The 23160-nt window shown below is 46.5% G+C and overlaps 1 protein-coding gene across 2 annotated transcripts in view; it reads right to left on the reverse strand.

Moving 5' to 3' along the window:
- The window catches only part of LOC119445344 (focadhesin), a 377760-nt gene that overhangs the window by 87077 nt on the left and 267523 nt on the right, over window positions 1–23160 (reverse strand). For both annotated transcript variants that reach the window (XM_037709656.2, XM_037709655.2), the window contains exons 27-28: window positions 18263–18349; window positions 2844–3006 (exon numbers count right to left, since the gene is read on the reverse strand). In XM_037709656.2, the coding sequence (XP_037565584.1) occupies window positions 2844–3006; window positions 18263–18349 (250 nt within the window). The remainder of the gene's footprint in view (window positions 1–2843; window positions 3007–18262; window positions 18350–23160) is intronic.

Here is a 23160-nt window from a genome sequence, read left to right on the forward strand (position 1 = left end):
CGCGACCCGGCGAGATTTGTATCACCGGGGTTTTACTGTATACTAACCAAAGTTTATTTACATAATTACAACTTTGACTGCAGGAAAAGCTATGGAGCAATGTTTCTTCTTCGGACGTTCGATTGCTTCTGACCAGCGGAGCTTCCTTTTGCATGGGTCCCTCTCATCCTTCTTTCTCCGTTGCGACGTAGATTTGTCTTGCAAAAGGGTAGTGCTAGACCGGTTTCCATGATGAAAGGGAGACCACGGAGGCTCAACGGCCTCTAGCTCCTGGGTGGGAAAGCGGCCAAGCTTTGTGGCGCCGATGGGTGCCCTTCGTTTTCGTTTCGCGAGGTGTAGCTGTTCGCCGGAGACACCCTGATGAGCTGAGCGATCACGAATTGTTGGAATCTTTAACACAGATGAAGCAACCAGGCACCTCAGCTCCCCCAACCTTTGCAACCACCACAGACTACCTCCAAGATGTGACACGTGGCTTGCCTATGCACTTAGCTGCACGGATAGCCTTGCACAGGTCCGGCCAACCGTAGAAGAGGAAATGCTCGCTCACCTCTACCTGGGCCTCCTGCACTAGATCATGCTTGTGGGTTCTTGGTGTCTCACAGGAGACCAACCACCGCGGGTTCGAGCTTAGCGAGCCACAGGGCCACGTCAGCCGTCGCCTCCAGCACCGCTCGCGCGCGAGCTCAGAGGCCGCAAGGGGCTACCGAGCGACGCACGCAAAAAACACAGTAAAGCCCTGAGTTGACGGAAACTGTTTACTGAAACCGTCGGCACCAGCACTGCACAAACGCCCGCACGGAGGGGAGCCAAAGGGGTCCCACACCAGGGTGAAAATACAATAACAGGCGCCTACAGCACGTCGCGGCGAGAGCACAGGCTCAACCTGGGACACGCCGCTAGGAAAAGTCCCGGCAGGCTATGCTACTTGCTCTGGCTATAACCAATGGGTCAACTCGCGAGAGCACCAGCAATATCCTTCGGCTTATGCTTTTATCAAGTGCGGCTCGGCGGGGTACGACCTCGCACGAGCACTAATGGCACCGCTCGTCGGCTTAGCGTCGGGAAAGGATCAGCACAAAGTACGCGCTCCCCGCACGGGCAAAGGCACCGTGCGCGAGCTCCAGTCCTAGTCACAAAGGTGTCGGCGGACGAGAGGAAAGCATGAACGTACCGTGCGCTGGTCCTGGAGAGAAGTCCCCGCTTCGCCGCTAGCAGCCGAAACGCGGCCGCGTAGTGACGTCAGCGCTCCGCCCTCACCGCAAACCACCGCGTACGGAGCGCCGCCGCGGGAACCGGTTAGCGCGGACGGGGAATAAAGGCGAAGGACAGCAAAACAGGTGAGGCCCCCGCGCGATGGCGTCGGCGCCTCCCTCAATCCCCACATGCTTTATCATGTGAGCTCCATCATTAGGCGTGTGGAAGGACAGCACGCATCAAGCTACCATCCTTTATGGCTGACCCTTGCATGCTTTCCCTCGCCCCCACAGCAAACGGCACGTGAGACGCAATCTTATCACGCTTGGACTTCACGGAATGTCACGGTGATGATGAAACTTTGCCTGGCATGTCCATGTAATTGCTATCACAACAAAAGTCACAATTTTGCCAGAAAGATGATGCATTGATAATAATAGCGAAGTGTTACACAGCTACATGAATTGTTTGTAGTTTTATCGGCCGTATAAATCGTAGTAAACATTTGCTTACTAATTAAATTAACAAGCATGATGTTAAGCGCGTGCAAGTACACATGAACCGATCTCACTCAATGACCATGAACACTCACTGTCACAACAGTGGCATGATGAAGAGTGCACAGAGGGGAGCAAATGCTTCTGCTGCCGCTCGTTTCCACGTGTCTCCAAAACTGGAGATTATACGCCCTCCAGCACTAGGCGCTCGGGGGAGAAAGTGCACATGCAACCACCAGCCAGCTAGGCCTGCCCAACCTTAGCATCTGCATAACTTGGAGATAGGCTGTGGAGAGCCGTGCGCAGCCACAGCTGGATTAGCGTAGAAGGCTCACCCCACCGCTCACCTGCTCCCCTAATGCGCACCTCTTCAGGGTATCGTGCGCTCGCCCCACCCCCATTTTCCCACCTTGTGTGCACTTTATTATCCTGTGACCTGTAACATTGGGTGCACAGGCACAGAAGACCACCATCGTTCCCGGCTCACCCTTTGCACACTTTTCCTCGCAGCCAAAGCACATGGCATGCGGGGTGCCATAGGATCTTATTGCACTTGGACTTCATATGGAACCTCACGACGACGCTGACGTCGACAGCGAAAACTTGCCTGGACTGTCCATATAATTGCTATTGCAATAAAACAAAAGCCGACTCGCATGTATTGTTACTTCTGTAGTACCCGGGGCTGCAAGAATGGTATCATATGTGCCCTGTAGAAGCAGTAAAAAGCCCGATAGACAACAATATCATAAAATAAAAAAAATTACTTGCATGAATACTATCTGTTTGGACTACCAATTACTCTGTCTTTCAGGCAATCCCCATCGTGTCTAAATACTTTGTCAGCTCGTATATCGGCCTATATTCGTGTGCATATTTATTTGATTTTTCTTGGGTTCCCCAACTAAGTCCTCGCCTTATAATTGTAACCGCCTTATATGTAATCTAATTATTACGGTAAGTGTAGGCGCATGTTGCGCTTAAAACCATGACACAAAGTTTCAATTTTAGGTTACACCGTGCCCCATTTCATTCTGTCTGCCTCTGCTTTTATTTCTAGTGCTTTGCTATGTACTTTGTATTGCCAAGTTGCGTGTGCCATGGCATATTGCTTGGCTGCTGCAAGTGGCATGTCTTCCTCAGACTGACCGGACGAGGCGCTTCCACTGTGACGTCCAGCGCTGAGCTGCCCCACAGCCCACGCAGCACAGCCAGCCAGGGCAACGTCCCGTGCTGAAGAGCGTGACAGCAGCCGCACCAGCTGCTCCTGCACCTGACGCCGCTCAGACTGGTGCTGGGACTCGTCCACTGCCTGCACCAACAGCCAGAGCAAAGCACTTCGCAGACATTCTGCACTTTGGCACAACTTACACACGCTCCAGAGTTTTAAGCAGCTTATAAAATTCCTGTTGCAGTTCACAACATAGTAAGGGCCTACATTAATTCTCACACTCCTGGTTTCCTCCATTTAAATGAGAAAGAGTTATTATAAATCCGATGGTAGAATCGAAACACAGATTCTCAGCACAACCGTCCGATGCTGTTCCGGTTAGGCATCCTCTCGTACTAACAGCAATTGGTGCTTTGAGACGAGTGGCCTGTAGCAACAATTTTCTTAAAGGGGTTCTGAAACCACTTTTTATCAAAGTTGAGAAATGCATCTGACATTAAAACTAGAAGTGTGTCAATACTGATTAGTAGATTTCGAATCAAATATCGAATTCAACCAAGAAAAAAAAAAACGAATATCGAATCGAATATCACAAGATTTCATGCTACATTTTATGCTTCCGAATTTTGTGCAAGAAACACAGTGCTGCACATGCTCAGGAGGCTAATCACATGACTTAACAAGAATCTTGCTAGCTACAGTAAAATCTCGGAGATACGAATCTCGCGGGGTCGTGTAAAATATTCGTATTACCCAAAATTATTCGTATCATCAAAATATACACAAAATCAAAAAAAATTTATTTATATTTAGCAGAAAAAATTCGTAATAGTGGAATCCCATCGCTGCTGCGCTTTCCAGGCTGCTACATCTCGTTTTCGCCGTCCCAACCTAAATTCCATTGACTTCCATGCACCGTAAAATCTCGTTACAAGAGATACGGTTACATGAGACACTCAGTTATAAGAGACATTTGAAAATGGTTTGGTTGGTTTTCCCATGTTCGCCATGTTAACAACAGCGCATACGAGAGACATGGTTACAAGAGAGACTCGCTTACTAACGACAACTTTTTTAGGTTCGTAGAGTAAATTCTTCACTATTTAGGAGAGACACAACCCACACACGTGCATGCAACGGGGCAGATGTCGTACCAACCGATATGCGCTACCATTTTCATTTCCTTCACTCGATTGTGTTCCGTTCCGCAACTGCATGTCATTTCTCGCGTGGTTGAGACTACAAACTGCACTGAACTTCCTGTCATGCTTTTATAATCGCTGTTATGCTCCCACACCGACTCTTTAACAGAGTACCACTGAGTTTGATTTCCGTCGCAGCATCCACAGCCCAGGTCACTTTGTAAGCCAGTAGTCGAACTCTGGAGCCATCGCCGTATTTCCATGAGACAGCTCTGTTCGAATCGTCGGGAGCCAAACTGCGCCGAGTGGACGCGGGTAGATGCCCGACCGGCCCGGTTATCTTGCTGTGAATATTTGCCACGTCGGTACTTTGCACTTCGCTCTTTGCTCGCTTTCTGTTTTGTGCCGCTATCGCTCCGTCTGCAGTTCATATCTCCCCCCCCCTTCTCCACTCGTGCGCTTAATAGGTTCCACGGGACTGAACGGCAGAAGGGTAGTCATCATAAAAGCCTGGTCGTGCCGGGACTAAAGACAGCCAACATAAAAAAAGAAAAAAAAAAAAGGAGTGCGGCGTCTTGTGTTACGTTTGCCTGTGAGCGGAAATTAGACTCCCCAGGAGTTGTACGGTACGGAGTAGTTGTGCGCCATTTGCACACATGGTTAGTATGTGGCCGTATTAATCTGGATGGACGAGGACGACGACCAGGCCATTGCAGGGCAGAAAGTGTCGGCACTTGAGGCTGACAAACATGTAAGAGTACTTCAAAGGTATTGTGAGCAACAGGAAGGCTTGCAAAGTGAAGTGCCTTACCTGCAGAATTTGGGAAGGAAGCTAATACAATCTGCAGTCCCTAAACAATAAACTACTATGAATGACTCCTTTAAGCCATCCTGAGCAATTTCCTGTAGATGTGTTTAAACACACTTTGACGCTGATGTATAATAAAGTGATCTGGCCCGACTCCTCAGTGTTTTTAAAATTTTTGGCTACAAGAGACCTTGGTTACAAGAGAGACATTTTCCAGGGCCCATGAGCGTATCTTGTAACGAGGTTTTACTGTATTAATTTCCCCTTGATACGACGTCAATCTAATTTTCCTGCATCTTACGTTGCGTTTGAATGTGGCGGTCACATACATTTAGCGGTACAACCAGCTTGTATGTTGCAACAAGTGACCGGTATGTTGCAACAAGCGATCAGCATGTTGTTGACACGGCACGGCCACGCGGGCGCCGTACCTCGAGAGAGATCTGCGACATGCGCAAAGTGCGTGCCCGCGCGGGCCTCATCTTCAAAACGATCTGCGATGTTGCGCTGTGCTGACCTGATAGCTTCGTATGCGCTGTGCTTTCAACGTTTAATTCGCGTTGAAGTGAGAGACAGCGCAAAGGTCAATTCGCTGCCACGATTAATCACTCCAGCGTTTTGCCGACGAGTTTCCGCGGTCATAGAGCGAGATGAGTTTTTGTTAACTTGTGTGCGCCATGCTTGTTAATTTAGTTAGTAAGAGAATGTTTACAAGTTTATACGGCTGATAAAACTACTATCCTTACTTCGTACAGCTGACTACTAATTTGCTATTTGCAATTGTTGCTTCACCTTTCGAACAAAACTGCAACTTTTTTTTTTTTATTTCATGGTCCCTTGAAAAACGTATCAACTGGGTTCTACTATCTGTGTGCATTTTCTTCTTGCCCATATCGTCAACGAACACCTTCTGGAAGGCATAAAAGTGTGCGCACGTGATCTCGCGAGTGTTTTCGCGCGCCACTGAACGCCTCAGCACGTCGAGTGCAGGGACCCTTTTGGCCCTTGTGGCTGCTACCACGGTCATCATTGCTGCAGCGGTCCTCGTCTTCTGTCTCGCTGGTCAAAGCATCAGCTAGGCTGTGATGTGGTCCGGTCCGTTCGAAGGGGGAACCAAGGAGAGACTGCGCAACCGCAAGGCATAGCCGGGTGCTTGGCTACTAAGGATCCCGCCCAATCCCGCTATGCCGGCTTCTCTGTGCCGGTCACTCTGCTGGCTTGGTCGCCGCCGCTGCCGCTATTGCTGTTGCTCACGCATTTGTATGATCCGCAGCGACGCGGCAGCATGTTCGTAACAGCTGGTGTTTTTCATATTGTGAGCAATGTATTTCGGCCAGGAAATGTTACAAATTTGTATCACACCGAAATCAGTACCAGCCATGATCGTATCACCAGGGTTTTACTGTATCAGTAATTTAGGTGCCTATGAATTTAGATGCATAGTGTGCTCTACTCCTATTAAAGCAAACACCAAATTAGTATGTCAGCACTGCTAACAACTTTGTTCGTATACAAAGGTATGGAAAATAGTTTTTATCAATAGAATGTCAGTCAAATAGAATTGAGAACTTTTTCCCTGCTGGAGCTAATGAAATAGTGAAGTTGTCCTAAATACCAATGGGGGGTTTTCAGTTTTATAGTGGCCCATATAGTGTTTATTGGCATTCTTCTATTGCTTAGAAAGTATTGCTTTCCAGTTTTCTTCCAGAAAAGAGGCATCTTTATAAAAAATATCTTTATGGCAGGTAGTTCCAGTGGGTTATCGTCAGCTCGCTATAAGGTCAATCTGCGTGACAGACAAAAGCGAGGAATAGGCATCACGTCACTCAACGCCACTCCGCACGGTCATCGGTGCCGACAGTAAAGAGTTCTCAAATTGGTAGGCCCACAGCAAGTTCGTGCAGCGTCACCCCCCCGGGGGTAGAAATAGTTCTAAAACATTCAGCATATCGTATTTTCCGGTGTATAAGACAAATTTTTTTTTTAATGTTTCATTGGTGCGTCTTATAGAACGGTGTGACCTATGTGCGTTTTTTTTCCAGGAAAAAGTGCCGTAAAAATCGGATCCGATGTTATGGCCACGCGAAGCGCACTGGTTGACTTAATTGCTACGAGTTCTGTGCGCACTATCGAGGTGCCAGGTTCTCGTGATAAAGTCCCCGAGCGCCGTGGGAAAACGATGGAGCAGCAACGCAAACGACGGTAGGCCGATCATGAGTCGCTCTACCCCGAAGTCGTCCCTTCTGCAGATAAGATACGGCGTGCGCCGCTGCGCAAACTACGCAGTTGCTACGAGAGTAGAGGCAGCCCCCCCCTCCCTCCCGAGCTGCCTTCCCGCTTTCCTCCCTTGTGAGCGATTCGGCTCACCATCGCACGCTTTCACTCGCACATACACAGGGTGTCTACTAAGTTGACATTTTCAGATTCCCTGAGTTTTCCAGGTTTTCCCTGAGTGATCTTGCTAAATTCCCTGAGTGAAACGGAACTTTGTTTTACATCAAGATGGGCTGACACCATGTTGCCTGATGGTTTCACTCTTTAGTAAGCATGTTAAAAAAAATGTTGCAGTTTCACCCGAAAGGCGAAGTATCAATTGCGAGAGCACATTAGTAGAGAGCTATACGGAGTAAGGATAGTAGTTTTATCAGCTGTATAAACTTGGACATGCAGCAGCCCCAGCAATGCACCCGACTGTTGTCGACGCCGTCGGCGGTTTGCCCGCATTCGCACCGAACGCACACGGCGTTGGTGACTGTTGCCTGTGCCTCTGGGGGCGGCTCGGAATTTTTCGACGAGATCAGAACGGGACACTCGTCGAGCAGCGTTCGTCCGAAGTCTTTACCACCTTCACGCCTCACCACATTTTTATATAAATACGCATTTGGTGCTGCAGCTAAATGTCGCCTCCCCTCCCTCCCTCCCTCTATTACCGCAACTTTCGTTCCCTTTCAATAAAATTACAGCTATTTTTTAGGGATGGGCGAATAGTGGATTTGAGGTTCGAAGTGAATTCAAATTTAAGCGAACAGTGATTTGGTCAAATAATTTCGAATTTCACGGGATTGAAAAAAAGAATGTCCGAATTATCAGGGTGTCCAGAAAACAATAAGCAAATGCATACTACGTCAGCACGATTTTATTAGTGTAATGGATGAGCAAATCCTTTCGCTATTTAGCACAAAGGCAGTGCGGAAGCTGCAATTCTCGTTATCTCGTGACTGATTGGCTCTCGCAGCGGCGATCGAGGCCTCGCGACTTCCTTCACAGCCCAGCCGCGGTGCGCGCCATCATTTTCGACACGCTTTGCACTACCGCGCGCACATCCCGATTATTTTTTCCGCCAGTAAGCTGAACGCCAATGGATCACACGTCCATCGCGATGCAGCCGGTGCGCTTCATCCTTGACAGCTTTGCACCGGGTCAAACCGAAACAACTGTTTGTCGCAACCGCGGCCGCTATCGACGCGATTATGAACGGCAACTTTGCAGGGCTTAAGGGTACGGCCACGCTAGCGGCAAGAACGCCCGCGTCATGCCGTGAGCGGCAACGCATCATGACGCGCGCGGCAAAAGCGGCAAGAATCGGGGGGTTTTACGGCTTGCTGAGGGTGCCGAGAGCGACGAGGGTGACGTCACGGAGCCAATGGCAACCGGACCTCCCCGCCGCTCCGCGCCGGGTTATCATTCGACGATTATATAAATATATAATCGTCGTCTCTCGTCGCGGTTATCTCTCGCGGTTCTATAGAGGGATTTCTGGACGCTGTCCGATCGCACCCTTTTCGCTCACGGTGATTCCGCGTTCCGAGAGCGCGCGAGATCATATCGCGCTGCCGCGCGGCGAGACGCGATTGCCCCGGTGGACTTCGCGGCAAGGCGCTGACGCGCGGTAACTTGCCGCTAGCGTGGCCGTACCCGGCCGACGCACGCACCGAGTCAGAACTAAACTACCGTTCGCTGCAACAACTTCAGATGAAATCGCGGTCGCTCTCTATGCGATCATGGATGACCACTACGTAGCTCTTTAGGCACGCGGCCTACGTGCGTATTGAGTCAAAACGAAACTAAACAGCTATCAACGCGATGATGGGCGGCGACTATGAAATCCCGCGGCCAACGCGTTGTTATGTGCGGCGGTAAACGCAATAAAGGCACAAATACATAGAGTTTCTCACTATAACACTTTCTAGTGTGAAACTCTATGCACAAATAGGCACGAAGCGTTCCGTCGTTGCTGTCATTCACGTACGATTTCCGCTGCTGACTATGGCCATGCGGACTCCACCACTTCGTTTCGGCTGTGCACTAGCGCCGTTTCTGCTCTTCTGCGCCGCACATTTCAGGCTCTTTAATGCAAAAACGAATAGCCTTCAAGATTTATGGTTGATGTATGGCAGCCGTGACGTAAAGCATAGCCTCCAAGATGTTCCAAGATGTGTACCGGCCGTTCATGGCTTCTGGCTGCCTATTCGGGAGCGCCGAATAATTCGAAAATATCGAATACCTGAATTAGAATCGAAGCGAATAACGAATATAGAATTATTCGATCGAATATTCGACAATACGGTATATTCGCCCATCCCAACAGTAATTTTCCCTGATAGAGGCACAAATTCCCTGAGTTTTTCCAGAATATTCAAAATCCCTGAGAATTCCCTGTTTTCCCGGTTTTCCCGGTTGGTAGACACCCTGATACAGCATACGGCGCGCGGGGACGATGTCATCGCCCTTGGACTTTATACAGAACATCACGGCAACCACGACGGCAGAAATGTGCCTGGAGTGCAAATATATGGCACCTGTACGCTTGGCTGTGACCCGCTTTCATGGAGCGAAACATCACTGTAACTTTTTTTAAATCACTTACCGAAAGAACAGGTGCGTCTTATACACCTTTCTTATATACTTATATACATTTCTTTTTTTTTTCGGAAAAACTGCCATTTTGAGGGGGGTGCGTCTTATACAAAGGTGCAAATTATAGACCGGGAAATACGGTAGTGTTATTGCACTTATCACAAATAATGTAACAAACCTCTACCCAAAGGCACTGAGCATCAGTGGTAAAGTTGCTCCCCTATAGCTCTCTTTAGCTTCACTAGCTTCACCTCGCACGCAAGAGTGAAAGTGGGACAAGGCAGCCCTACGGGCGAGGAGTGAAACGAACGATAGGGTGAGGAAAGCAGTGTACATACTGCCAGCACAGCCACCACCGAAGCGTGGCATGGGTCTCTCGCTCCGCTCCGGTTTGACGCGGTGATGCCTTTTATTTTTTTCATGCAGTTCTACAAAACGGAACCATGTGTGCTCGCGCCGGCGTATTGTTTCTGAAATGGGGAGTTTGTTGGATCGACGCCGATCTACCATAGAAAGGAGGTCGCAATGGCCATATCAGAGTGCATTGCTCACGAAATTCAAGGATTTTCAAGGAAGGAAAAAAATTCTAGTACTTTTAAGGGCCTTGAAAACACACTTTTCAATTTCAAGTGTTTTCAAGGATTTCAAGGACCTGTACGCACCCCTGTAGAATATGGAAGAGAGGGTTGAGCGGTGGCACGGCGCATGCTTTCCTATAAAGCCAAAAACATCAGTGGCACTATGATCGAATTATATATTCCCGTGCCGAGGCTCATGATAACAGCGGCAAATGTTCTCAAATTGTGCGGTCCAATCGATGCGGTGACATAATTTCTGGGTCACCATATGTCACCGCAGACCCGCAGCGAGCCGCAATCAACCCTGGGCTTTGATAACGTAAAACTATTCCAATATGCTTTTATTATTGCTATAGCAATTATATAGACACTCCAGGCGCACTTCTGCCATCGCCGTGATGTTCTGTATAAAGTCCAAGGGTGATAACATCGTCGCCACGCGCCGTATGTTGTGTGTGAGAGTGAAAGTGCGAGGGTGAGCCGACAATGGCGGCTCAATCTCGGGTTCGTAAGGGAGGAATAGGGGAGGAAGCTTGCCGTTTTCCACCGCACACAAAGCGCCAGTGGGAGGGGAGGGCGGCTTTCTACTCCGGCGGCTGCTACGTAAGTGGGGGGAGGGGCTATCTTGAAGGCGATCTGCGATGGGAACCGCCGAGTGCTGACAGTTTCGTGTGCGCTGTTTTCACCGCTTAGTTCGTGTTGAAGCGAGAGGCAGCACGAAGGTCAATTCGCTCGCTGCTGTGCCACGCTTCTTCACTCCAGCATTTTGACAGCGAGTTTCCGCAGTCATCGAGTGTTTCTGCTTGTGCGTGTGGCACCATGCTCATTAATTTAGTTAGTAAGCAAATTTTTACAAGTTTATACGGCCAATAAAATGTTGCGGTTTCTCCCGAAAGGCGAAGCATCGATTGCAATAGGAAATTAGTGGACAGCTATACGAAGTAAGGATAGCAGTTTTATCGGCCATATAAACTTGTAAACATTCGCTTATTAGCTAAATTAACAGGCATGGTGTCACGCGTGCACAGATACAGCGGCCCGGGCAGGCGCGTGCAGCCGCCTGGGCCGTCCGGAGCAGAACACGCCCCCCCTCCCTAACTCCCCCCCCTGGAGCCGTGCGCGCAACGGAAGACAGCACGCTTCCTCCCCGCTTACCTTTCACGTGTGCGCGAGATTGAGCTGCGATCGCCGGCTCACCCTCGCACACTTTTACTCGCACATAAATGCACACTGCGCGCGGCTACGATTTTATCGCCCTTGGACTTTACACTGAACCTCACAGCGACGCCGATGGCAGAAGTGCACCTGGAGTGTCCATATAATAGCTATCGCAATAAAACTGCCATCCTTACTTATTATAGCTGTCTACTAATTTGCTATAGATGTCGATGCTTCGCGATTAGGGCAAAACTGAGACTTTTTATTCAGAATCCACCATTAGCCCTTCATGATAGGTCAAGATGGCTCAGGCCTTGTCCATGTGGGCATAAAATATTCACCGACGATTACGATACTGCCTAATGCGAAATTTATGCGCAGCTCTATATGTGTTTTCATTTTACGGTATACAGTTAAACCTGGATATAACGAAATTGACAAATTCTCGAAAAACTTCGTTATAAAGAGGATTTCGTTATATGCAGGTTTGGAACAGAAATTTGAAAAAGAAACGCTCACCGTCTGTACTATCACTCAAGATTTACTCCCAATACACTAAAGTTGCGATGAACAAAAAAAGTCCCAGTTTCGCCCGAAAGGCGAAGCATCGATTGCGGCAGCAAATTAGCAGACAGCTATAGGAAGCAAGGATAGTACAGTAAAACCTCGTTAATACGTACCCACTTAATGTGTAATTGCGGTTTAAACGTAGTCGCGAAGTTTGCCCCACCCAGCCCCCATTGAACCCCATGTATCAGCTGACCGCTTAAGCCGTAGTCGCTCATTGCCCACCAAATGGTTGTTGCATACTATTTTTCTTTTTCTACACACACAGGCACAAAATTGGCAAATTCTCATGTGCGCAGACGTTCGATTCTCGAGTTGCGACGCCCGGACGACAGTCGCCAGCGATAGTGAACTTACAACATGGCCACCATGACGTATTTCCTGCTCGTACAGCTGTTGCCGATTGCCGCGCACAAAAGCATGGCCTTCGAGATGAGTTCCCGGTAACGTGGAGAAGTAACCGTATTCGCGCTGGCGTATTGTTTCTGAAATGGGGAGTTTGTCAGATCGACGCCAATCTACCACAGAAAGAAGGTTGCAATGTCGATATCAGAGTGCATTGCTCACAAAATTCGAGGATTTTCAAGGAAGGAAAAAAATTCCAGGACATACAAGGGCCTTGAAAATGCACTTTTCGATTTCAAGGGTTTTCAAGGATTTCAAGGACCTGTACGCACCCCGATTTTCACCTGAAATTGGATGGTGCGACTGCAAACTGGTATTACTGAAACTCGTAGCTTTATATTTAAGTGTACTAGATTAAATTACATTCCAACGACCATGAACAATGTGTTAAGGGCCGGTGACACTAGCGGAAAAGCGCGCGCTGCGCACCGGCGGTGACAAAACGTGCGTCACATACTGCCACGAAGTATGTTTTTCGTGCCGTGGGAGGGATCGGTCCTAGACCAATTTAAATTGCCACGCACCCCGGCAGTAAACGAGCCGCGAGCGAAGCAAACCAAGGAGAGCTCCCCCTTCAGTGATGTATGCGCAGGCACGGCTGGTCCGGAGGCGCACACTCGCTCTTTACAGAAGGAAGGGAGCGCACGCCTCCAGATCGCTATTTTCGCGCTCGTAAGAGCCGTTTCGAGTCCGACGTTATCGGCCCGTGGGCGAACATCGTCCGCGGCAGGTCAGCCTACGCCGGTTGCGCTGCGCCAGCCGAAATGTCATCCCCTCTATACTTCAGCGTGTGCGCGCCCGGGGCTGCTATCTTCTGAACATGCACAGCACGATCCCCAACCAGCGTGCCGCTTCGAACGGCTGTCTGCGACCGTCGGCAGAGCGGTGTGGGCGCCTTTCTTTCTTCGTGCGCGATGCATTGTGGGGTGACGATGCCGTCGCCTCTGACACGTGAATGGGTAATGAGCCATTGTGGCCCCAGGTCCGTCAGGGCATCAGAATCCGCTAGTTACGTTGGCTGCGCCGGCGCGCCTGACTACTGAGGGGGTCGTTTTCGCCAACGTGACGTAGCGTGCGCGGGCGTTGCGTCGAACTATAAAGGGCCTTTAGTATGTCTGCTCACGTCAGCTTTTGTGCGCGCTTGTTTTAGTTGGCTTTTCAGGCGAGATCTTCATGCAGGCTGAATGAAGCGCCTGCCCTTTTCCGCCGGTCATATTGCTCGTTGTGTCACACTGCTCTACGGTGTTCCTTTGTTTCGGAATTCTTAGCCTCGTGGTGCTGTGACTTCCGTAGGTATGTCAAGGAACTTGTTATCTTTCAAAAGAACTTGTTTATGAACTTTGAAAAAAAAAAGTTTCGCGAAAACTGACGAGCTGTTTTAAAGTTGCTCAATAAAAGTGTGTTGGCTGCGGTTCAGTTCATGTAGTGTCGTGATGCTGCTCCGCATAATACATGTTATATGTGGAGCAGTATCACAGGATGCCACAGGAAGCTTTGCTAGCGAGTTTGTCACCAAGTAAGCCTGTTTTCTTACGTTTTGGTGCTTGCTTTGGATGATACGATTTTTTGATGATATGTTTTATTTTCTGGTTCCCGCGAAGATCATATCAACAAGGTTCCACTGTAAATCATGGCGCACTGTAGACAAGAGACGACAGCAGAAACGACGAGACACTGTGCTGTGTTGCACTCAGTAGGCATTGCATCTACTTCAATGGCGCATTGTGTGTGTTTTCTAGTTATCTCTGCGCTGATGTACCGTGCTTTGTACTCCAGGTGGCGATAGGTGATCCTTCAATCACAGCCCTTGTACCCACGAGATGTAGCTAAATAAATGTTTAACAAGTGATCTCCAACATTCTTTCTCTTATATTTTTTTTACAGAGCAGATAATATGTCTACAGTGGAACCTCGATTATACATCCCCCGGTTATGCGACGACCCGCATTTTACGACGAATTGGTTTGGTCCCGGCAAAACCCAAATAGAAATAATGTATTAATAACCTCGATTATACGAAGCAATTTTACGCCGACCCCGCCTCGTATGACGCTTCTGTCAGTACCGTCCAAGAAAAAAAATAGAAAAGCCCTAAGCAGACGCAGGCTGGCACGTAAGCACACTGGAGCCGGCTGATAACGGGTGTGCAGTGCCGTATTCACCCGAATGCAATGTGACCGCGATTGTAACACCAGGAGCGACTTTCGAGTCCCGCGAAATAATCAAAATAAAACCGCGAATGTAACGCGAGATGAACGGAAAAAGAAATGGCACCTATATTCAAGGAACTGCGATTCGGAAACTTGTTCTCTTCACTCATCATCGTCGTTTGAAGAGGAGCTTTCCTTGGACGGTATTCTCGGGTGATCACTTTCGTGGATAGTTTCCCTTTCGCAAAATTTCGCATGACTCTGCATTGAAAACGTCCCCATTAAGTGTTTCTGGCGGTGTCCTAAGCATGCTATAAGCGCCAAGAGCACTGCCGCCCGTATATATTTCGAGGGCTTCATTGCTGGGACGAGCAGAGTCTCGCGAAACCGAAACAATCTCCAGAAGTGATCGCCCGAGAATTGGTCATCTTCCGTGCCATCGAGTTTGTTTGAGATTTAATTACTCCTTCAAAGACCGCGCAAACATTTCATTTGGGGTCAGTACGAGGCCACCTTAGGTTCCACAGAGCTTTTCCGACTGGCCTTGCACTTAAAGAGGGCCCTGCCGCTGGTCCCGCCATCCGCAATTCGTCGACGTCGAGACACCAAGTCGCGGCAAACTTTCCCAGCTCCTCGGCCATCAAAATTGCTAGTCTCTCGAAGCGGCCGTCATACCGAATGCGCTGCGTCGCCATAACACCGCGATTGAACGGAGTCGAACTGCAAAAGGCCATAGCATATTGCGGCATCGTAACCAGGCACAAGCACAGCGAAAACAGCGTCGATTCCAATCAAAAACAAGTTCCAACTTCGGTCGACTTGTATATAGATTGGATTGACACGTAAAGTTACAGGTTGCCAACGTAGCGCTAGAAATCGCGGAATTTAGAGCATTTGTTTTAAAACGGCCAATTTTGCTGTTATTCGACCGTAACGCGAGGGTCGAGTTCAAGCAACGAAAATGAAAAAGTATGTATATTACATCACTAAATACGGTAATTTCTTTATAATTTAATATACCTTCCTTGGATCAGTGCAGGTTCATGCCGCGAGCTTATTCAGGCGGTCTATATTCTATATTCTTAATTTTTCGATGATACGACGCCTGGATTATACGACAGTTTTGCGTGGTCCCCTGAAAGTCGTATAATCGGGGTTCCACTGTAGTTTACAGGCACACACATGTGTGTAGGTGTTTTATTGTTCTGACTGCACTGATATGTCGCCGATGCATTTTTCTTAAACGGAAGTGGCCGTAAACATTTTCCAATTATCAGGTAATCACAAAAAAAAAGAAAAGTATGAGAAAAAAACTCATTTTGAATTCGACAACCAGCGACCAAACATAAGATTTCATGCTGTGTCAGCAATATCTTCACATGAGAAGTACGTATGAAGCGAAGCCTGCGAAAATTTTCCATCCATTCCACCGCTGTGGCTGCCATTGTCACCCGCAGTGGGACGACGCTATCATGAAGAGCCACAGGGAGAGAGGAGGGAACACTTCGTCTGCCACTCACTCCAGCGTGTCTTCGAAACTCGAGATTGCGTGACCTCCAGCACTAAACGCACGGGAAGACAGCGCATATGAAGTATAACCTTGCAACAGTTGAACGCGATTACAATGCATATCTTTTTCATCTATCCAGATGGCTAAAACAGAACAAGCTGACATTAAATGCCTCCAAAACTACATACATGATATTTCGACCTACCAACAAGCCATTGTACAGAAACGTAATGCTAAAATTTGAAGAAAGCCTAATTAAACACGTTGAAGAACAAAAATTTCTCGGGGTATGGTTTCAAGACAAACTAAGTTGGAACATATAAATTACCCCATTTCAGATTTAGCAGGTACCATTGGATGTTTGTAGAGGATAACCCACCTTATACCACTTTGGCTAAAGTGAGCTCTTTATTATTCTCTTTTCTATTCCAAACTTACATATGGTTTACTTGTCTGAGGTACCACTACAAAAACAAATTACAACAAGCTTGTTATACTTCAAAAAAAGATTTTACGGTCTTTAGAAAATTACTACGGTAAAGTGCAAGATTTAAGAATGGCTCCCTTATTTATAAAACATGGCATACTGCGGGCAGACCAGTTATATTATTTCAAGCTATTGCAACTAATACACAAAAACAAACTCTACACAAAAGATGAAATAATTCTTAGCTATTGTCTAAGATTCCCAAAACGACGCACTCCCAAAATACGAACTGAATACGGACGACAGAAAATGGAATATCAGGTAGCAGATGTATTAAATAAGGTGGAAGAGAAATTGAATTTCAGTGCCACTATAAATATTTTCAAAAATAACATAAAACATTTATAATAATTTCTGAATTATAATACTCTCAGCAATAAAGTTTGCTATGGTTCTTTATCTACTTACTTTTGATTTTTTTGGTGTGTGTAAATATACGAACGGATGCAATATGTATGTCTGTATACAAACATAATCGTATGTTGTATGAATATAGTTGCATAATAAAAAAAAGCAAGCACGTGTAATGTATGTTTCATGTATATATGTACCACATACAGTATGTCAGTAACATAGACATGCATATACTACATTGATACTGTTTTTATAGAAGTGTAAAATGCTTATGTTCTGCGTATTTTTTTTTGTGATGAAAGCGTGATTGTCATCTTTGCCTAAAACCGCTCACCAAACTGTAAAGGGTCAGAGGCCTTTGTCAGGCATTTTAAGCCTTTAGCCTCTGCCCCTCTAGCAGGCTCCGTATTAGGTCTATTGCAAATAAAGGCGAAATTGAAAAAAAAAAAATTGAAAAAGAAAAGTCACAGTCATTGTGACTCGTCTTACATTTGCACCCACGCAGTGCAGCTACGACTGGGCTAGAGGAGGATACGCGCGCCATTCCTCCTGCCCCCTCACCCTTGCTCATGTGATAAGACAGAGCGCATCAAGCCACCATTCTTTTCGGCTCCCCCTCGCATGCTTTCCCTCACACCCACAGCAGATGCCGCACGCAGCACAATAGGATATTATTGCCCTTGGACTTTATAGAAAACATGACAGCTACAGAGAGTGGCCACGAGAAGATCTTGCTACGCTGCCACGCTTCGGCAGCCGCTCTCTCTTGCACAGTGCGTGATTTGCGAGCTGCAGTCGCAAGCAGCCACATGTAATTTAACGGTTTGATGATCTGCATCCACAGCAGTTTTTATTTATTGCCTTGGTTTCCTTCGTGGAGGCAGTGAAATTTCATTATATTAAAATCGTGTATAAACACACTTCGTTATATGGAAGTTCAAAATTCATGGTGTTCCATGGACAAGAAGTTATAGTTGATCATTTTGGTATATAGAGAATTTCGTTATACTGAAGTTTGTCATATATTGAGGTTTAACTGTACTACACATAGCATAGGGGAGGTTCACGTCACAATCACCGGGTATAAGATCTGTGCTCAGAGGGCATGTCAGTGGGCTTACAATGGCCCCATAATGAGTCCCAACAGTGAAAGCAAAGTATACACAAACGAAAAAAAAACAAGACATTTCATCACACATACATTGTTGGGTAAATGCTTTGTATTAACATAGTTTCCTATAATGCGGGAGATGCTATGTTGAGATGCCATGAACATTTTAGAAGCTGAAAAAGAGAAACAGCCTTCAAAGTATTGATCGTGCTTCATCCTCTGCTCTGGCACAACATCCCAGCACAGTGCCAGTACAGGCAAGGCACTCACCTCAGTGCTGACCATCAGCTGGCCATTGGCGCCCAGCATCATGCAGAGACCCCGCAGCGCTGCGAGCCGTCCCAGTGTTGGTTGGTTCTGCAAGGGATGAACTAGATTATTCAAATCTTCACAGGGCAAACACTATGTTGCATCAATACCATAGTAAATGAGCATAAAAGATAACCTAGCGTAAAAAACTACTTTGTGTTTCTTGCCAGCACACTTGATTAATGTTGGTGCAGTCCCGTGTTGGGAAAAAGATTTCGTATCGCAGTGAGAGTAGGCATACGTAGCTGACCATTCAGGCATACCATACAAAGAAAAATTGCAGACACGAGTATTAGCAGAACGTCAATCGTTTTGCATAATTCTGAGGTTCCGTATCTTGATAAATCATTAATTTGTTACCTGTCTTTTTTGCATTTCCTGGTGCAGGCATGTTGTTCTTGCGTATGTACAGAAGAACGTTGTTCATACATATTTCAAAAAAAAAAAGGAATGCCTATGATCTGAACCAACCAGGAAACTGTACAATCCAACGTCACTAAAAGCTTTGGCAGAATCAACTGCAGTTGATTCTGCCAAAGCTAGTGGGTGTCTGCGACGAAAGGAAAAGGAATGTGAATTAATGCAGCACGAGATGCCGACACGCGCCAATTTAATGGGGCCTGAGTGGTCCGAGACACGGATTGTCGTTTTTTCAGCTTCGGCAAGCTTTTGATCTCACTTTTTCGAATTTAGCCTGGGTCAGCAGCTGCTTCAGAAGGAGCATTTTGGTGGGACGTTTTCACATGCCCTCTCAGCGAGAATTATTGTGGCACAAGAAACCGATGAGTGTCAAGATCGCAGGGCCCGCGCATTGTTGAAGTCGGGGATTGCAAACCAAAACAAAATCAAGCTAGTGGGCCATGACAGAATACAATGCCACGATGCTGCCAGGGCGAAGCATAACGCTCACTTAGTGCTGCCTGCAGCAGAGAATGGTGGCGCATTTGAGTTATCACCCATTAAAAGCATGCACTGCGTTTCCAACGGCGCTACGCCACATGCGCCGTGAAACGCACAGGCAAAGATGCTTATCGCATCACTGTGAATGCGACCTGCGATAAACCGCGAGATTTGCTGGTACCGGAAGAGCAAATTCAGGGGTAGAAGCAGGCTCCAACATTTTGGAGCAGCTTTTGGAACAGCAAATATGCTGTTTTGAAATTGCAAAGAACAATTTTGGAGCAGCATCGGAGCAACAAAGTTGTAGTTTTGTTGCAGAGAAGATGAGTTTTGGAGCACGTCGCCATCCTAAGAACGTATAAATTAGCAAACTTTTGCTTTCAACCAATACAAATTATAAGAGAGAAAACTTCACGTGCCAAGGTGAAATTTCTGCGGAACTTTCTATGCTCTTCTTGCCAAGCAACTTAAAAAAGAAATCAGATCAATCTGCAACTGTAGGGAACTGTAACGGAGGTACAAGTTCTAGTAACAATCCGCACGAAAGCATAACACAATAGCAATAAAAATCTATCTATTGTATGAGCATACGAGGCATGAAATACATAACAAAACCCAGTACTTGCAGTAGAGCATAAAGAAACAAGTACAAAGCAGCTCTAGTGGCGCCTAGCACTACTAGGCACCACTATTTCTGACGGCACTTGCTTAGTGCGTTTATTCACTATCATCATCATCATCAGCCAATATTTATGTCCACTGCAGGACGAAGGCCTCTCCCTGCGATCTGCAATTACCCCTGTCTTGCACTAGCTGATTCCAACTTGTGCCTGCAAATTTCCTGCAAATTTTATTCCGTATACATGGTACCTAAAGCAGGTGAGGTTGGTGACAGCAAAGTCGCTTAAAAAAGTAACTGATCTCTAATATACCAAGGGCACTGCTGCTTGTGGGCTGAATCCTTATGAGCCATATCCGTGCTCGTACTGTGACACAAGACGGTGGGTGCAAGCGTGTGTAATTAAGGAATACATACTGTGTCCCACGACAATTGCCCCTTGCCACTCTTGTTATGCTCCACCGCAATACTTCACCTAAGCTTCACCGCATAACACTGCTGTATTGAGGCGAAGCTGACTTACAGGACCCGCCAGTATGCAACTCGCCGTGCTTTCCGAATTTCGATCGTGAGGATTACAAAGACGGACTCGGTGCCATTGCTGACAGTGGCGAATTATTTCAGTGAAAAACACAGCACAGAAGGGCAAGAACCTTAAGAGGAAGCTTTAGCTCGAGTGCTCCTATCTAAATACATGGAAAAGGAGAATTTGTTTTTCTACGCAACCACTGCACCAAATTTGAAGAGTTTTGTTGCATTTAAAGGAAAAACTCAAAATCTAGTGACTGTAGCTTTCGAATTTTTTATTTTCAAGAATGGCAGAAATCACACATTTTCATAAAACGAAACGATCAAGTTTACAAGTCTGCAACTAAGGAATGAAAGATGATATCACAATTCTGTGAATTGATCTAATAGTACATATAAAGCGGACAAAATTGACATGTTACATATGAATCTAACTAAATTTAGTAATATAAAAATACAGCTTTTGCAGAACCCTTGTTCAAAACGTAACAAATTCACTTAATATATAAATTGACATCGAATTTATCCGCTTCGAATGATCTAAAGTTTACAGAGCCGCGATTTCTGTTCTTGATGCAGAGTTATTAATTTGTGAACTTCGTGCTTGCTATCTTTTTTAAACTTAGGAATTTTTGAAAGTTTTTTAGCAATATTCAGGTCCTAAATCGAAATTCTGCTTGCAACAGCCATTAGAATTTACCTTTCTTTCTCAAATGCAACAAATCTCATTAAAATTGGCCAAGGGGTTATCTCAGAAAAGCGTTTCTGTGTTTTACACATATTTGAATAGGCCGCGTCGGAGTTGGGCCCGAACTAAAGCTTCCTCTTAATAGCAAACGTCGAAGCAGCTAGGCCTAGCGTTGCCGCGGTGGTGGCTACGGCTGCCAGCGGATCTGCGTGCGAGATCACCGATTCGAGGCGGCGAGATAATCAAAATGGCGGCACTGGCGGCTTTGATTAATACCATTTCGGACTTGCGGTCACGGCACAAAGTCTGGAAAATCGGACGGTGAAGGATTCTTGCGTCCAAAATTTGAGACAGTCTTATACATTGACCCTATGGGGTACATGGTGGTGCCATGAAGACGTGCGAATTATCGGGCATGGTCAGACATGGAGGCACCGCTTGGAACAGTTTCGGCGCAATAATGCATTTTGGACCAGGATGGCGCAGGAGAAGCGGATTGGCGCAGCATGGTGCAAATGGCGCAGCACTTCCACCCCTGTCGGAAATTAAACGTGCTGGATTTTTCTTGCGACACAAGCGGGCAAGTACTGCAGGGAAGCTGCCGTGGCGGGCACTTACCACTCTCAATTGGGCATGCCTCACGCCTTTTCTTGTTCACATGGGATCTAGCGGCCGAAAAACGTATCATACGATTGCACTTTGCCGATATACTGAATGTTGGTGCCGTAAGACTGTGTTTTCCGGGAATATATTAACTAGTAAAATGTAAACAGAACTGTATTGGGTCCTTTCTTGTGTTCTTGATCCCGACCGTTGGCACTGGGAATACATACGTAACGGGATCGTATCAACAAGGTTCTATTGTAAACAATGCTTTTTCCCAATAAAATTTCAGCAGCAAGTCAACGCCCAGTGTTGAGTCTTTCACCATGTTTTGTCCTCTGTGCACTGTTCCTAGTCTTCCAATAATGTACCAACTCGCCCAGCTCTCAAATCTCATGTGGATTAGCCATATCTGCTGTGTGCAGTCCAACAAAAATGTCATGCATATGCCATGATGGCAGTGGTTCTGATAGGTGTAGTTTGATGTCCAAAAGCAACACATGGGGATATGGAAGATGACACAGTGGAGGCCTCCTGATTAATTGCCATAGTGGAAGCGACACTTGGTCTCAATAAGCAGGCAAACTGTTAAACCTCCCTATGTTTTCCTTGGCTTTGTGATATGTTGTTTCCCCACTGTTTTTGACGAAATCTAGTGACTTGGTTCCCCTGAATCTTGTTGCTCAGGGCTCATTATTTTGCCACCTTCACAATGGACTGCTTATGCCTTCACATGGCAGACTGCCTTGCTGCTGTTAAAGTACTTAAGAGCAAAAAATTTGTATTAATATAAGCCAGCAACAAAATGAGCTCTTAACCACACAACAACTGCAGTTACTGGAAGGTGCATAATATCGAACTCACTGGACAGAAACAATTTATTTTTAATTTAATGGCCGGCATTATAAAAGTGTGCAAGATTTCTTATTTATTTATTTTTTTATTTATTTATTTTTAAATACTTTCAGGGCCTCTCAGGCATTACAAAAAGTGATGGTAAGGCATTCTTGTAAGTGTAGGAAACATCAAACATAAATGAAGTAGAAAACAGTGCAACATTATACCTTCGAGCAGCCTTATACATAACTACATAGGTGTACATTGGTGCGCATGAGAAAAACAATGAAACAACAAAAACTAAACACAGCATACACAACATAAAGGACAACCCCACCTCTAATACAGCATTTCAATGATTTCGTCAACAAATTTGCACTGCCTTTACTCAACAAAAATGAAAAACAAAGCCCATTTCGCCACCTATGCGGGCGGCATCGTCAGTACACAAATGACCTAAAAGAGTGGATACATCCTACTCATTACAAAGAAGCTTTAAATTTCAGCAGCGGGCCATGGTTAGAATTTCACGCCGACCAATCACGAGGAATAAACCATGATTCCATGAATTTTCTTGGACTCCATCACTGCTCCCTCATCATGTCACATTTAATTAAAATCCAACGTGTCCTTTCACCAAGTAGCGATGTAACGATTTCAAGTAGCGATTCTGACATGTAAGGC

This window comes from Dermacentor silvarum, chromosome 3 (assembly GCF_013339745.2).
Source record: "Dermacentor silvarum isolate Dsil-2018 chromosome 3, BIME_Dsil_1.4, whole genome shotgun sequence".
Taxonomy (NCBI): domain Eukaryota; kingdom Metazoa; phylum Arthropoda; class Arachnida; order Ixodida; family Ixodidae; genus Dermacentor; species Dermacentor silvarum.